This window comes from Halictus rubicundus, chromosome 15, assembly GCF_050948215.1.
Source record: "Halictus rubicundus isolate RS-2024b chromosome 15, iyHalRubi1_principal, whole genome shotgun sequence".
Lineage (NCBI taxonomy): Eukaryota > Metazoa > Arthropoda > Insecta > Hymenoptera > Halictidae > Halictus > Halictus rubicundus.
Genome location: NC_135163.1, coordinates 8,116,121 through 8,130,455, shown reverse-complemented (window position 1 = coordinate 8,130,455; position 14,335 = coordinate 8,116,121). Strand labels below are relative to the sequence as shown.

The following is a 14,335-nucleotide window of genomic DNA, read 5'->3' as shown; positions in this document are numbered from 1 at the left end:
GATAAAAATTGACTCAGAAAGTATTAACACTAGATTCACGGGGCACTAAAAGCGACTATTTCACGTTGCTCTGTAAAAATAACAGGAGTAAAAATAACAGTCCCAAATTTTTAGCCAATTTTAAATGATATATGCCCCAAGAAATAAATTCCCATTTCGCAAGGAACAAATCCTCGAATCTCTAGATTAAGAATTACTTTTAGAGAAATGGAACTAAAATTGGACTAAAAATTTGGAGCACGCCTATACAAGTTAATTTTTTTAACAAAATTGCAGGCACAGAGTAGATTCGGAGGACAAGCGTGCAATTTCGAATGGAACGCAGAATTAGTTACGGCTCGCTCGGAAGACAAATCGATGATCGGAATCCTGATTGCAGCGATCGATCGATCGGCTCCGGTATACGTAACAATTGTACACTCGCCGGACGAGGACGCTCGCGGCAATTATCGCAAGTTTTTCAACGCGCTCGTTCGAAGGAAAAGGCAAGCTTCAGCGACCGACAGCGGCGGCTCGATTGACTTTCAAATTTCCACGGAAATGGTAGTAGGTCTCTCGGCGTAGCTGCGGACAGATGGTGGCCGGAAGCCGAAAACGACTTTTACGAGCTCGGACAAAAATTGTCCACATCGTGTGCGCACACGGGAAACAAAAGACAAAAGCGTGATTAACGTTTGCGGTTGGTGTACGTACCGGGATGTTGTTCGAGCGAAAACAGAATTTTATCGTGCAGCGATTTTAACACAATTTTGGGAAATTACTCTACTTTGAACTGAACTTTCGGGAACATTGTGTGGACTGAATGCGAGATTGATTAAGCTCGATTAAAGATTGACTTTCGCACGAATATTAACAAAATTTCGCATTTCAAGCTATAAATTAGGAAATCATTTTTCCCGACGAGCCATTGCACTCTGATTGATGATACAAGAGCTCGGAAAATCTGGAAATGATCCAGAAATTCAACGAGCACGTGTACAACTCAAAATTAAGGAAATTTCTATACTTCCTATCAAAATATTGGAAAAAATCCTCCAGAACTGACACGGTCAATCCTCAAGCTTCGAAAATTTGCCAAACACACTTTCCCAAATTGAAACGAGCCGACCAGCTACTGGACAATACGTTTTCTCACCGAGCAAGCGAAAGACAGAAACATCTCGAACGTGATGCAAGCGAACACGGAATTTCTCATGCTAATTAATCATCGAATCTCCTTATCCTCCTCGACGAAACTAATCGCAAGAGGAAAGAATTCTCACAAAAAATATGCCTATCAAAGAGAAATTTTCCTGATGAGAGCGTCGCGTCACGGCGGAAAATCGCGCACGTGTTGTGCGTGCGACCACGTGCAAAGGGAAGCGATCGAGCGCGCATGCGCCTGGCCAGAGGCGGGAAGTGCGCGCGAGCGTCACGGGTCACAAATATAGTCGCAGGCACGCGTGAACATGGAGACATCGGACTGCACGTGTGCGTGGTGACGTCGAACAGCATGTGTGCGTAGGGACGTCGAACTGCAAGTGCACGTACACGTGCGCACAGAGAGATCAAAACTGACGTGCATGCCGTACGACATACTGCGCACACGCATGCAGGGACATAGGTACAATGAACTTCACGTGTGCGTGCACACAAAGAAAATCGAACCGCGCGTGTACATGTACATGTACATGTACATGTACATGTACATGTACAGTCATAAAACAAAATGTACGTACATATAGGGACATAAAACTGCATACACAGAGAGACGTCGAACTGCACGTCTGTGCGTGCACGGACAACGCACACGTTCACAGGCACACGCGTGCTGCTCGGGGACGAAGAGGAACACGCGAGAATCACGTCCGTTAGGGTCGGTTATCGTAATCGTAAAGGTTGATTACCTTTTTTAGTGAATCCACTGTGCGTCACCGATCGCCGAAATGCCGAGGAGCGAGGGAAGAGCGAACGGGAGCCAGACCGGAGCGGAACGCGCGCGTGTTCGTGGCCGCGTGGCGCGCGTGTACTAAAGGCGGCGTGCGCGATCTGCCCGAGAGAGCCGGCCGCTTGAATCCGCTTGATCAGCGTGGCCCGCAGGCGTCGGCCGTGCACGGCTGCCATCGGTCACCGATAACGACCGAATGCGAGATTGGTCCGCACTCCGCCTTCCAGCGCGGGAGAGGATCGGCCGGTTTCGGACACGTTTCAAGAAAGTTACCATTCCGTGGAATTCCGAGAGGTTACAAAGCGGCTTGGCCCTTTTTCTCGAGCTTATCGAGCGATCTTGAAACGGCCTTGAAGATGGAGCCGATGAATCGGTTCTGGGGAATGCGGGGAAGAAGGTCGAAGGTAGTGTAACGGTTCCTTGGAACACCGAGATCCCTAAAATCATACGAATGTGAGCTCTTCGTTATCATTGTTTTGGAAATTTTTGAAAACGATGCTGATGAACGGATCGGTCAGACTCGAGGAGAAAAGGCCTCTTTGCTGATCTAGTGGTGCAGCGAATGTCAATTCTTAGGAATTTTATCGTACCTGATCACGTGGACCTACCCAGTGACCGATTTGCTCTTAATTTGCTACGAATCTGTCACCACAAATTCCATCCCAGGAGGGTCCATTATAAAATGGGACCCAGAGCTGACCATTCTGTTTTCTAAAAATGCACATTTATTCTTTCAGAATCAATTCTTTATCACAATTATTATCTTTTTATACGCCCTCAAGGAGCGCATTGGAGTTCCTAACTAAATTCACGATGCCTGAACTGTGCGGATCTATTTATTTGTTAACATTTAGAACCGAATTTATCTTGAGAAAAATACGAACAGCGATTCCCAGGACGGAAATTCCGAGGTACGCCGAATCCCGTGTCGCTAAATTAACCGAATCGTCTCGCATAAAAATGGTAACTAGCCGACAGCGAGTTCCGTCGATGGCCGATAAGAGCTCTGGAGGCGACATAGTCCGATAACCCGTTTCAGCTGGAGATTGCGCGACCACCGAACACAACCAACCGCCTCGGCAACCCGTTTTTCGGTGTCGCTACCAATCACAGGTCCCGTTGATAGCGTTGTAATAACCGGCCCTGACGTAACGACGGCGAAAAGTTTCGCCGTTTCACAGGTGGACTATGCGATGCGACGAGGATCAACGTTTTCATCGCCATAAACGCACGCTTCCGCGCGCGCGCCGGCCCCTTTTTCGAGAAGCGAAGTTTTTCCAACTTCGGCCGACAACTATCGATCAAGGACTACCGGCCTGCCGTCGACACTTTCCGCAAACTCTTTCGCGCGGTATCTGCAGAAGCGAGCATACTTGTTGCGTAGAAGCTGGGAGAGCCCGTCGCCTCAAGTGCAAAGTGTAACAACTGGTTTATTCCGTCGTTGGGCAACGCTTTTAATCGAAATCGCATGTTTTCGAGCGGATTAATTGGTCTGCCGCGGCCTAACTTTTCCTCCGCGAGCACGTGACACGTTCCCTGGAGATCTTTCGATCTTTTCTTCGGCTTTCTCGATATTTTCGGACGTTTCCTTATACTTATGCCGTAGCCGTAGAATGTCAAAATCCCCTCCTACAACCACAAGACAACCATTAGAATGGAATAATAAAAATTCGAACCGTTCAACTTAAAGGTCCAGGCCACATCCGCATCGTATCAGTATTAAATTACCTTCACTGTACCTGCTGGTAGCGTCCATGCTATCCACCATTATGGTGCACCGGTTGTCCCGCGAGCATCTTGAACCACAGCTGCGTTCGACGTTCAACACTTGCATTCAAACTAGAACCCACGTCAAGCTACAGTCACTCGCAATAACATTCTTAAGAGAAACTTTTCAAACACTGGAACATACGGCTTGGATTTCTCTTTTTTCAGAAGCTCGACCATGTGTTAGTTCACTCCGTGAAAAAGAAATTCCGAAAAGATTGTCGATTTCTACTAGCTTTCTATGCGGGCTTATACTGAAAACTTAAGCGATACCTCTTGCAGATCTGTGTCAATTATTTAATCAGAATCGGTCAAAGATTCTGAGGCCTGAAAGATGGCTTCAGCCTGCCCCATAAATCTAGACTTTTACAGGATCAAATTTTTAATAATTGACACAGGCCTACGTGTAAGGTGTAAAGAATGGTAAAAATCAGTTTTTGCTGTTTTCTCTGCGACTCCGACTCAATTGCAATTTCTCCAGAATTTCTTTACCGAGCAATTGTTCCAACTTCTGAAAAAGAAAACTCCAAAATGAATGTTAAGAGAGCTATGGATTTCTTGAAGAGTACGATCTCGCGGAGTGTGCAACACTCAATGGAATTTCGACGTAGATCACTTTGCGGGTCGCGGGGAACTATGCAGATGAACGCGGTGCCGCGTTAGTGTCGTTTAGAGCGCAGGTGCAACCAGAGGTCGTGAGCTTGAACTTACGGGACGGAGCGTAAATAAATCGCGGGTGAACGTGTCACCTCGATTCACATCCGGATCCGGCGATTCGAACCGACGACGACGTGCACGCGCACGCGGAATTCTGGCGAAACGCGGCCGGGACTGGTTCGGGTGAACCGCTTCTGGCCGAGCAAGCGTTTCGACTGCGCTGCTGCGCTGCGCGTTGTGTTCCCGCGTTAAAGGGCGGCGCGTGTCCACGCTCGACTACACGTGCACGACGCCGCGACGCGACGTCCAATCGCGTGAAACGAAACACGCGACACTCTCGATCGGTTTTCTCTTTTCGACCCGGACGACCGACCGCGCGTTCCGTTCCTCCATAACGGCGCGCACGGCGCAGCCTGGAAACCCGTTTTTCCCAGGCGGAATTATTTTAGCGTTGTTTCAAGGTTCAACAAGGTTCCCTTGCCCTACGATGTCCGGTCAATCAATTAATTGATTTCCTCTGAAGCGAAATAAAATTCTGTTGCAGTCGATACGTAGCCTTTTAAAAAATATAAACCTTCTTCTTTTGTCTGTGAATTTCCAGATGAAGAATTTCTAATCGCCATAAACATAAAGTACAGGGGTCAAGTTGGACTGCCGATTTTATGCGTTTAAGAAATTAATTGATTTCCTTTAAAGAGAAATAAAATTCTATTCTATAGCAGTCGATATATAGTCTCTAAAAAAAAAAAATATAAACCTTCTTCTTTTGTCTATGAATTTCTGATCACCGTAATCATAAAATAAATAGCAGTGCGAGGAGTCAAGTTAGACTGCCGATTTTATGCGTTTAAGAAATGAATTAATTTCCTTTACAGAGAAATAAAATTCTATTCTATAACAGTCGATATATAGTCTTTAAAAAAATATAGACCTTTTTCTTTTGTCTATGAATTTCTGAACTTCTGATCACCGTAACCATAAAATAAATAGCAGTGCGAGGGGTCAAGTTAGACTGCCGATTTTATGCGTTTAAGAAATGAATTAATTTCCTTTAAAGAGAAATAAAATTCTATTCTATAGCAGTCGATATATAGTCTTTAAAAAAATATAGACCTTCTTCTTCTGTCTATGAATTTCTGAACTTCTGATCACCATAACCATAAAATACAGTGCAAGGGGTCAAGTTAGACTGCCGATTTGATGCGCTTATGGCAAAAATGAGCGTTTCAGACAGTCTCGAACGGTCAGTCGCAAGCTGCACAATATTTACGTTGGCAGAAACTATGTTGTATTTACATCGGTCGTGACATAATCTTTGTCGTATTAATCTTGTTTATCTCGGTCAGAGCTACTCTGTGGGGGTTCGTGAATGAAAAATCGCTCGGTTGACAGGTTAACTGATAACTCTCGCATTTCGTTGCGTCACGACGTCTGCGTTACACTGTGTTTTTGACAGAAGATGTCTCGATCATAATAGTCGAACGGCCTGCTCCAGTGACGCCAAATGTAAAGGCGATTAGAACGAGCATACGTATATTATAATCAGTTGTCTGCTTCATGATTGCTGCTTCTTCCAAAAATCAAATTATAGCATTAACTATCCACACTGACATACGCTCTTTCTCCGGTGCACTTTATGCTTCCAAAAATCAAATTCGAGGTATGCACGCTTCGATTCCCTTTTCAGTGCATTTTATGGTTCCTCTACCAAAAATCAAATTATAGCATTGACTATCCAGACTTACATACGCTCTTTCTCCAGTGCACTTTATGCTTCCAAAAATCAAATTCGAGATATGCACACTTCGATTCTCTTTTCCGTGCATTTTATGGTTCCTCTTCCAAAAATCAAATTATAGCATTGACTATCCAGACTTACATACGCTCTTTCTCCAGTGCACTTTATGCTTCCAAAAATTCGAGCATTAGGTACGCACGCTTCGATTCCCTTTTGCAGTGCATTTTACGGTTCCTCTTCCAAAAATCAAATTACAGCATTGACTATCCACACTGACATACATTCTTCCTCCGGTGCACTTTATGCTTCCAAAAATTCGAGCATTAGGTCAGCACGCTTCGATTCCCTTTTCAGTGCACTTTACGGTTCCTCTTCCAAAAATCAAATTGCAGTATGAAACATAGTGTCTGAAGTCCTGACTACACAACAGTTGAAAACAGCGTAAAAAGGGATAGAAGTATGGTTTAAAAATCAGTACAAAAATGGACAGACCCCCTTCAAAAACCAGGGCCAGATGTGTCGGTGCGAATCGCGGTAAAATCTGGGCCGCGTTCGATTAGTGATCAGCCTGGCGATTTGGTCCAGAGTTAATTACCGTCGGGAGCCCGCGCGATAACAATCGTCTACAGGGATCTGCTCTCGTAGCTCGGTTTACCGATGACTGATCATCGAAGGATAATAATCAGTACACGATCTCGCGGCAGCGGCTAGAAACATCGCGGAAACGGTTTGTCGCGGGATCAGCCATATATATACATACACAGACAGACACAGACACACACACACACACATAAAAATATACATCTCATTCAGATCAAACTTGCACTCACGTGTGTGTCATGGTCGGGCGGCCGTCGTCCGAAGCTTCGGGTGTCCTCAGGTTCCTCTTCGGGTTCTTCTCTCAGCTCGGTGTCGACGCCGAAGATGAAGTGTGCCGCTGGTAGCCGAGACTGCGAGGGCTAGCGCCATAAAGATGAACGGAAGCTTTTTTAGACGCGGGTGGAAAAGAGAGACGGGCTTCGCTGAAATAGAGAGGAGAGAATGGTGAACCGAAGGAGGAGAAGTGGGAGAAAGAAAGAATCAGGAGAGAGAGAGAGAGAGAGTGAGAAAGAGAGGGGAAGGGAGAGACGAAGGGCACCGTTGCTGGAAAAGCACGAGGAACCCGCGGGTTTCTAAATGTTGCGAGACGAGCCACGACCGGAATTCACGCGCGCGCGCGACGATACGGAGGTACGGCTCGCTTGTGCCTCGCCCCTCCTTGTTGCACCGTGTGGCGCTTAAACGAAAGTGTAAGTTTACTTTAAGGTAGGTCGCGCCAAGAATACGCGCCTATCGCGCGACAGTTCCTTTCGTTTTGAACGGACGTGAACGCGCACACGGAAGCATAAGCGCGAATCACGCGACCACGTGGCCGTTTTCAAAATCGCGGCAATTCTCCGTCCGGGGGAACGCTTTCCTGCAACCGATACAGGTGGTCGAGAGACTCGTTTCGCCGAGTTCATTTCACCCTTGATTAACACAGTGAAGAATGCGACGGACACGGGAACAAGAAGCTCCGCGAGTACAGTATTGCCTCGATAGATGCGACGGAGATGCGCACGATACTTGGGAAACGTTCGTCCCCGCTACTGCGAGGTGTGTCCCTCGAAAAACCTGGAAACTCCATCGCTATGTAATGTAATACGGAAGTGGACATAGATAGTATATTCATAACTTGTTTGTTAATAATTATTCTTTTTTCTTTTTTGAAGAATCTTTTACCATTGTATCCGCGGCCTTTTTCCGGTCAAAATGAGTCCAAACACGGTACCATTCGGATCATGTTTACTCGTTTAATCCACGATTAAGTGGGACCTCTATTATCCGAACCGGTGATATCTGGATTCTCGTGGAAACAGTTTAAACGAGTAAATATTGTTCAAATTGTGCCGTGTTTGGGCTCGTTTTAATCAGAAAAGTGGCACGAACCTGTCCGTGATAAAAGTTTCACAAAAAAATCATTGGGAACAAAACAGTTTTGTCATTTGATTAGCATTGTCTCGCCGATACGTTAAAGAGATCAAGGAATAGTGACTGTGCGAGGTTTGAGAGAGAAGTGAGGGATTCGGTGCATTTTGGTTTTTGCATGTTTTGGTTCCGAAGTTTTCATGTATGTGAGACCACTACTAAGGTAAAATATAGGTTTAAAACCTTGATGGCCACTATCGTGTATGCGTGATTCTTTTAGCCGACAGTTGCCGGCCGGTTTCACCCTTCCACCACTATTATTGTTCTTGCGCCTAACACTGAGCTTCCCGAGGTAGCACCAAGGGGTCTATACGTAATTATGGCTACTTGTTGTTTCAAATGAGAAAAGAAATCCGCTATCTTATAGAGTGATGTAATTTCACGTTAACGTCAGTCAGCTGTGGCTTGAGGGTAAACGGAATTCTATGTCGCCGTACGGTGAGTGAAATGAACCGTTATCTCTTAACACTTTACCAGCCGTGGCTATTATCATATGGAAAAAAATTGTAAAAAATTTGTTACAAAAGAAAACTGTGTTACCAATCAAGGTCGAAGACGTAACGCGTGTTCTAGAAATGTTTATCTAAAAATTGCACGGTGTGAGAGAGCAAATTTTGCAACTGGGGTGAACTGTTTACACGAAACTGTATAATTTTTGGCAAATTATTTGTGCAGGCTGAAATTTCGAAGCGACCATGATATATCGAAATGAAAATGAGAGCGACGACGCACGGTAATTAGTCCAAGCAGCAATAACGCAGACTGTTTGACGTATTACAATTGTTTTATTGCTGATAATTTACTGCGCACTGGTGACTTACATGCGGCGAAATAATGGCCAAGAAGAACAAGAGAGCGGTCGAGGAAAGTCAGACTCAGTCTAACAATGATTGGCTCGTGGTGGGTAGCATGGGGTAGAGTCACGCGCAGTGATAAATAAATAAACAAGTCGACGCAGAGTTTCTTTTTTCAGTAATAAAAATTCATAATTCCTCTTCAATTTCAATAAACGTTCACCTAATACATTTGTCCTTCTTTGTACCATAGCATATAATATATACTTCACGTGTTTTCTGTTTTCTTTTTCATTCAACATATGCACAGGATTAAAGAGTCCATCCGTGTATGCGTGTACGTACGTATATACCGTATGTACGTGTATATGTCTCTATGTTTGTTTCTGTCCTACGTGTACGTGTGTATTTAAGAACGCCTCATACATGTATGTATGCAATTATTATGCGCACATGACGAACCACACGCGCTCTCTGTGTAATATATTCTCTCCAGTTAAAGTCCCGCCTGTGCCAACATCCATACATATGAAAAAAACATGCGCATGCGAAATGCCACATGAACACGCGCGCGTCGATAATTATCTCTATGCTCTCTATGCTACAACGTGTGTACGTGTGTGTCACTGCAGGACCCGATGCGGCACGCGTGCACACGTATGCACTTCCGGATGAGTAGCATGCACATACAGTAACACACACGATACATCACTGCGCGCGCGAACGCGCTTGTGTGTATGTGTTTTTTCTTTTCTTTATATTTGATTGGAAACCACAAGAAACACGATTCTCCTGCACAACGAGCATTAAGAATAAAAATAAGTGTGTCGTAATAGTTGTACTAAGTAAATATAGTGTAATAGTAATAGTAGTGGTAATAGTGATAGCGGTAGTAGCGATGATAATAGCACTGTTGGTATTCTTTCTTCCTCATCGACAGTAACGCTTACTTTTTCCACCTTGTTTCATTATTTTTCCTTTTTTTTCTTTTTCTTTTTCTTTTTCGTTTCGTCCACATTGCAACGCTGCGATGATCGATCATTTTTTTCACTGATACCATCCGCACGTACAATGCATTACACATACAAGCACACTTCGTATCCCGTTCAACAAGATTTACACAAGTTTCTCGGTTGCTCGTGTATTGTATACTCGTGCCGTGTAAATATATAAATTTATAGTCGGCAAAGATTTATATATTTAGACGGGCCATAGGCGTGTACGCGTAATCGTAAACAAATTGTTACCGAGTACGATCAAACATTTCTCTTTCTCTTTCCTCTCTCTCTCTCTCTCTCTCTCTCTCTTTCTCTCTTTCTTTCTATCTCTGCCGTACTCGTGGTAATTAATTATAATCGTCGCTCGAACGATGAAACTGACACCGCAAACTACCTCTTGTCGAGCAACGTGTATTAGTCGAGAATTAGTTTGTGTTAATTAATATGCTCTCTCTCCCCTCTCTTTCTCTCGGTCTACGGATTCCCGACAGTCAATTCTGGTTAACTAATAGAATTAATTTACACAAACTAGCCGATGTCGAACGAGACGTTCCTCGCTCTTTCTTTCTCTCTATCTCTCACTCTCTCCTGCGCGCATCATCGATCAGATAAACGTTCTCCTAATTCGTTAATATATTAATTAGTCTCTACCTAGCATCGTGTTAACCGTTTCATTAACCAATATATTAATACAGAAGAGACTCTGGTGGTTCTCTCCTGCGATACACAAATCATTCTCTATCTGCCTGTTTTCGATAATTCGTTATACACTATTTTACAATTGCCTATATAGTTATTTACAGTTCATTCCCGCGCAACAGCGAATTCATCTATCCTGTATACGTAACCCTAATCGACGTTTCTGTTTCATTTTCTCCCACTCTTTCTCTCCCTCCCTCTCTCTCTCTCTCTCTCTCTCTCTCTCTCTCTCTCTCTCTCTCTATCTTGTTTACCTATATAATATATATATATATATATATATATACATTGTCGTGTATGCAAGAAAAATATCTCTTTGAATGTAATCAATTGGAATTGTATCTTTGGATTGCGACCAAAAATAGATTTAAGTAACAAGTATCATCCGAGGTGTGTATGTATACGTATGTATATACGTGTATTGTTATAGGTGGGGTGAGTTGTTGCCGATTAAGGATGGTCGACCGTGAAAGACATTGGCCGCGCGCTTAGAGCTCTACGAAAAGTCGATTGGCGATGCCTAAACGCAAGATAAACCCAGCTGCGAGACTCGACACTCACACGCGCGCGCAGACACAAGCACACACACACATACACACATCGCGCAACGGCATAGCAAATGCTTCTTCGTTGTGTTTTTCACCATACGTAATCCGTAGACATTTTAAAAAATAGAAGCGAGCATAGGTTGTCGTTAACACGGTGCCTACACGGGAGAGGAGAGAAAAAGAGAGCCAGTCGAAAGTCTGAGTTAGGATTGACCATCCTTAATCCGAAATAATATATATATATATACATAAGCATACAACCACACACGCGTCTAACGCATTCATCATATACGATCGCTATGATGAGGATACTCAAATATTTCATCTCCCGATATTAATCGATATGCAAGTGCAAAAAGCCTTTTTTTACCAATTTCTGTTGTTTTTCTTTTTTCAACATTTTTTTATACTGATCGATTTATACTGATTGAGTTAATAAATTCTTCTATCTATCCTCTACTATTGACATAGGCGAATGATCTCCCGGCCCGATGGTATTTTGTCTTACACCGTTTGTATACGCTTAACGCTTGTGTATAATGTATATGTATGTATATACATATATAGTATATATCGGTATCATTAAAAAAAAAAAAAAAAAGAAACAAAAACGAATCAGATACAATTGCAAAAGTTCTAAGTACGTCGAGAAAATACCACCGGGCTGTACTCATCAAATTTGTGCTTAATTCCGTTAAAATGTATAACGAAGAAGTACCTTTTCCCCTATCTTTTCTTTGCTTTTTCTTTTCATTTTTTTGTGAGACCTTCTCGAAGCAGCAGCCCTATCACAGTGTGGCTCGGAGGTGAAGGCGATTTTCTCTCTCCTTTTAAACGGACCAGACTTATAAAACAGACTCTATTTGCTTAATTTCTTTCTCGGGTGGATCTTGCGGTGACGGCGCAGTTTCCACGATCTCCGGGATATCGTCCTCGTTCTCCTCCTCGATATCTTCGTCGATCGGTGTCAATGTATCTAATATCACAGGCTGAGTCTGCAAGCGAAGATCGATCGTTAGAATTTCTCGAAATTCTACAACGGACGTGTCCGGTTGTTTCGATTTTCGAAAATTCGGTGAACCGTTAGTATACGTGCCTGCGGCGTTGTGCACCGTTTCATCGCCGGAGCCATGAAACTGGTAACGGTGCTCATGAAGAAGAAGAATCCTGCCATGAAGAATGGGATACTGTAACTATGCGTCGCGTCGTAAACGGCGCCTGCCAAAGGTGAACCAATGATAGCGGCAGCTCCTCTGAATAAAATTAAAAGGCCGAATGCGTTCGTTAGCTTGTCCAACCCCAACAGGTCTACCAGGATGATTGACGTCAACGAAATGTATCCAGCTGAAATATTGACGAATCCAAATTACCATTACCTCCATTACTACAATTCGCACATATCCTAAAACACTCACATATAGCTATGCCGAAGAAGATGCTCATGACGATGTAAGCCATGTAAGAATGACAAAACGGAGTCGCAGCTACCGAGATCGTCGATATAATTAAACAGATATTATTTAGCAATAACGAATCCACTTGCGGGAAGTCCGCTATGAACCCGCAAGCCACTCTACCCACAGTGTTCGTTATACCGATAATGGACAGCAGAATCGACGCTGAATTCCTTTCAATTCCCTGGAAATCAAACATTTCGGTGTTACATTTTTACCGATGGCTGTGCGAGTTTTAAGGTGACGAGTGCAACTCACGTCTAACACTGCAGCGTCTACTAAGTACACGAAGGGAACATAGAGGCCAGCCATTCCAAATACGTTGCTGATACCGATCAAAAGAAATACTGGATTCTTCAGTAGAGATACGTCCATCATCGTCCCCAAAGCCTCTTTAAACGAGTCAGGCAACACCAAGCAAGGACACAGTGGTTCTGAAAGATTTTTCCTCGGTTACGGAAAGTTCATAGGTTGTCGCGACGCTTTCCTTAATCAATTACTCACGTTGAGGCGCTTTCTCAACGTCGGAGTCTTTAAGGTCTCCGCGGACAGACTTTGATAAAGAGATCACGCTTTGACGGTAATTTGCAAGCGACTTTTGGCTCTGGTACTCTGGTAAATTAACTACACTGCCACTGTAAAAAATGTCCTTCCTCGACAGAGGTCGAATAATCTGCGGCTTCTCCTTTGGAATACTAGATTTGCTTGTCGTAAAAGTAATGCTCTCGCCGTCCTGCAACAACATCGAAATCAATCAATTTGCCCGTTTGTCTGCGAGAACGTTCAACAAATTGAGGATTCAGTCAGAATTTATCTTCATGTTCGTTAATGTTAAAACTATCAGAAAAATCAGAGTTATCTAGACAGTTTGACCTAATAAAGCGACAGTTAAAATATAACATACATCCACTTCTGCGTTATTGTTTCGCGAGCCCATCACGCTGCTCGTCGAGAGTCTCAGGTGCAGACTTTTCCTGATGTCTCCGTTCGAGTTCAACGTTGTTCTGGAGTTCTTGATCGCGCTGAGACTCGGCTTGTATCTCTCGCCCGTGCTGGTCTTGCGGATTCTGTCGAAGAATGGCACGGATCCGTTCTTGGGCAAGCCTTGGACGTGTGTTGTGAAAGCAGGCTGCGAAGCGTTCCTCGGGATGACCGGCTTGAACTCGCTCTCAGACTTTTCCGAATCTTTGGTATCGTCGATGTTCCGTTTACTCTTCGACTTGGCGGAGATACTCTTCAAGTCCACCATGCTGCCGCTGTTGCTGGTCGCTCCGCTGGACGAGTGCTCTTGCACTTTGACTTCCGATATAGTGGGGAGGGTCGGTACCGTTGGAACTGGTGTTAAAGGAGTTCCTTTAATATTATGAGTATTGAATGATGTGTATCTTGACGAAAAAACGATTTGCATCGAGCAACTCTTAGATGGGTTTCGATCGAGTTACGATTAACGAGAGGACGAGAGAGCTTACCAGGCACTAATTGGTCTAGATTGAAACTGGAGTGAACGCCAGGATCAATGTTAATAGGCATCTTCATTCTTTTCTCCATGGACCCGTCCGGCAGTTGAACCATGAAATAAGAACCGCCGATGCTGCCGCGCTCCATTTGGAATCTCTTCTCCTCCGCCATTCTTTGCAACAGTGGCTTGACGGACGATTGTTTCGGGTATTCCAATGGCCTCATCAGCGCACCGAACACCTACAATTTTTGTCGGTTATTAATTTAGACTAGAGGTAGTGGATGGAA

General features: G+C 44.1%; 2 protein-coding genes across 14 annotated transcripts in view; both read right to left on the bottom strand.

Moving 5' to 3' along the window:
- Window positions 1-7,135, bottom strand: part of LOC143361494 (monocarboxylate transporter 12) — a 34,418-nt gene extending 27,283 nt beyond the window's left edge. Inside the window, exons 1-2 of one of the 8 annotated variants that reach the window (XM_076800939.1) lie at window positions 4,406-4,588; window positions 3,667-3,766 (exon numbers count right to left, since the gene is read on the bottom strand). In XM_076800939.1, coding sequence (XP_076657054.1) covers window positions 3,667-3,761 — 95 coding nt within the window. In that variant the 5' untranslated portion in view covers window positions 3,762-3,766; window positions 4,406-4,588. Of the gene's footprint in view, window positions 1-1,886; window positions 2,006-3,655; window positions 3,910-4,405; window positions 4,589-6,919 lie in introns of those variants that run through there. The other 7 variants (XM_076800943.1, XM_076800944.1, XM_076800940.1 and 4 more) reach the window with 7 other exon arrangements.
- A 1,921-nt stretch (window positions 7,136-9,056) lies between these two features.
- Window positions 9,057-14,335, bottom strand: part of LOC143361490 (monocarboxylate transporter 9) — a 30,550-nt gene continuing 25,271 nt past the window's right edge. For 5 of the 6 annotated variants that reach the window (XM_076800924.1, XM_076800928.1, XM_076800927.1 and 2 more), the window contains exons 5-11: window positions 14,059-14,287; window positions 13,494-13,942; window positions 13,094-13,322; window positions 12,848-13,023; window positions 12,551-12,773; window positions 12,232-12,479; window positions 9,057-12,130 (exon numbers count right to left, since the gene is read on the bottom strand). In XM_076800924.1, coding sequence (XP_076657039.1) covers window positions 11,981-12,130; window positions 12,232-12,479; window positions 12,551-12,773; window positions 12,848-13,023; window positions 13,094-13,322; window positions 13,494-13,942; window positions 14,059-14,287 — 1,704 coding nt within the window. In that variant the 3' untranslated portion in view covers window positions 9,057-11,980. The remainder of the gene's footprint in view (window positions 12,131-12,231; window positions 12,480-12,550; window positions 12,774-12,847; window positions 13,024-13,093; window positions 13,323-13,493; window positions 13,943-14,058; window positions 14,288-14,335) is intronic. The other variant, XM_076800926.1, reaches the window with a different exon arrangement.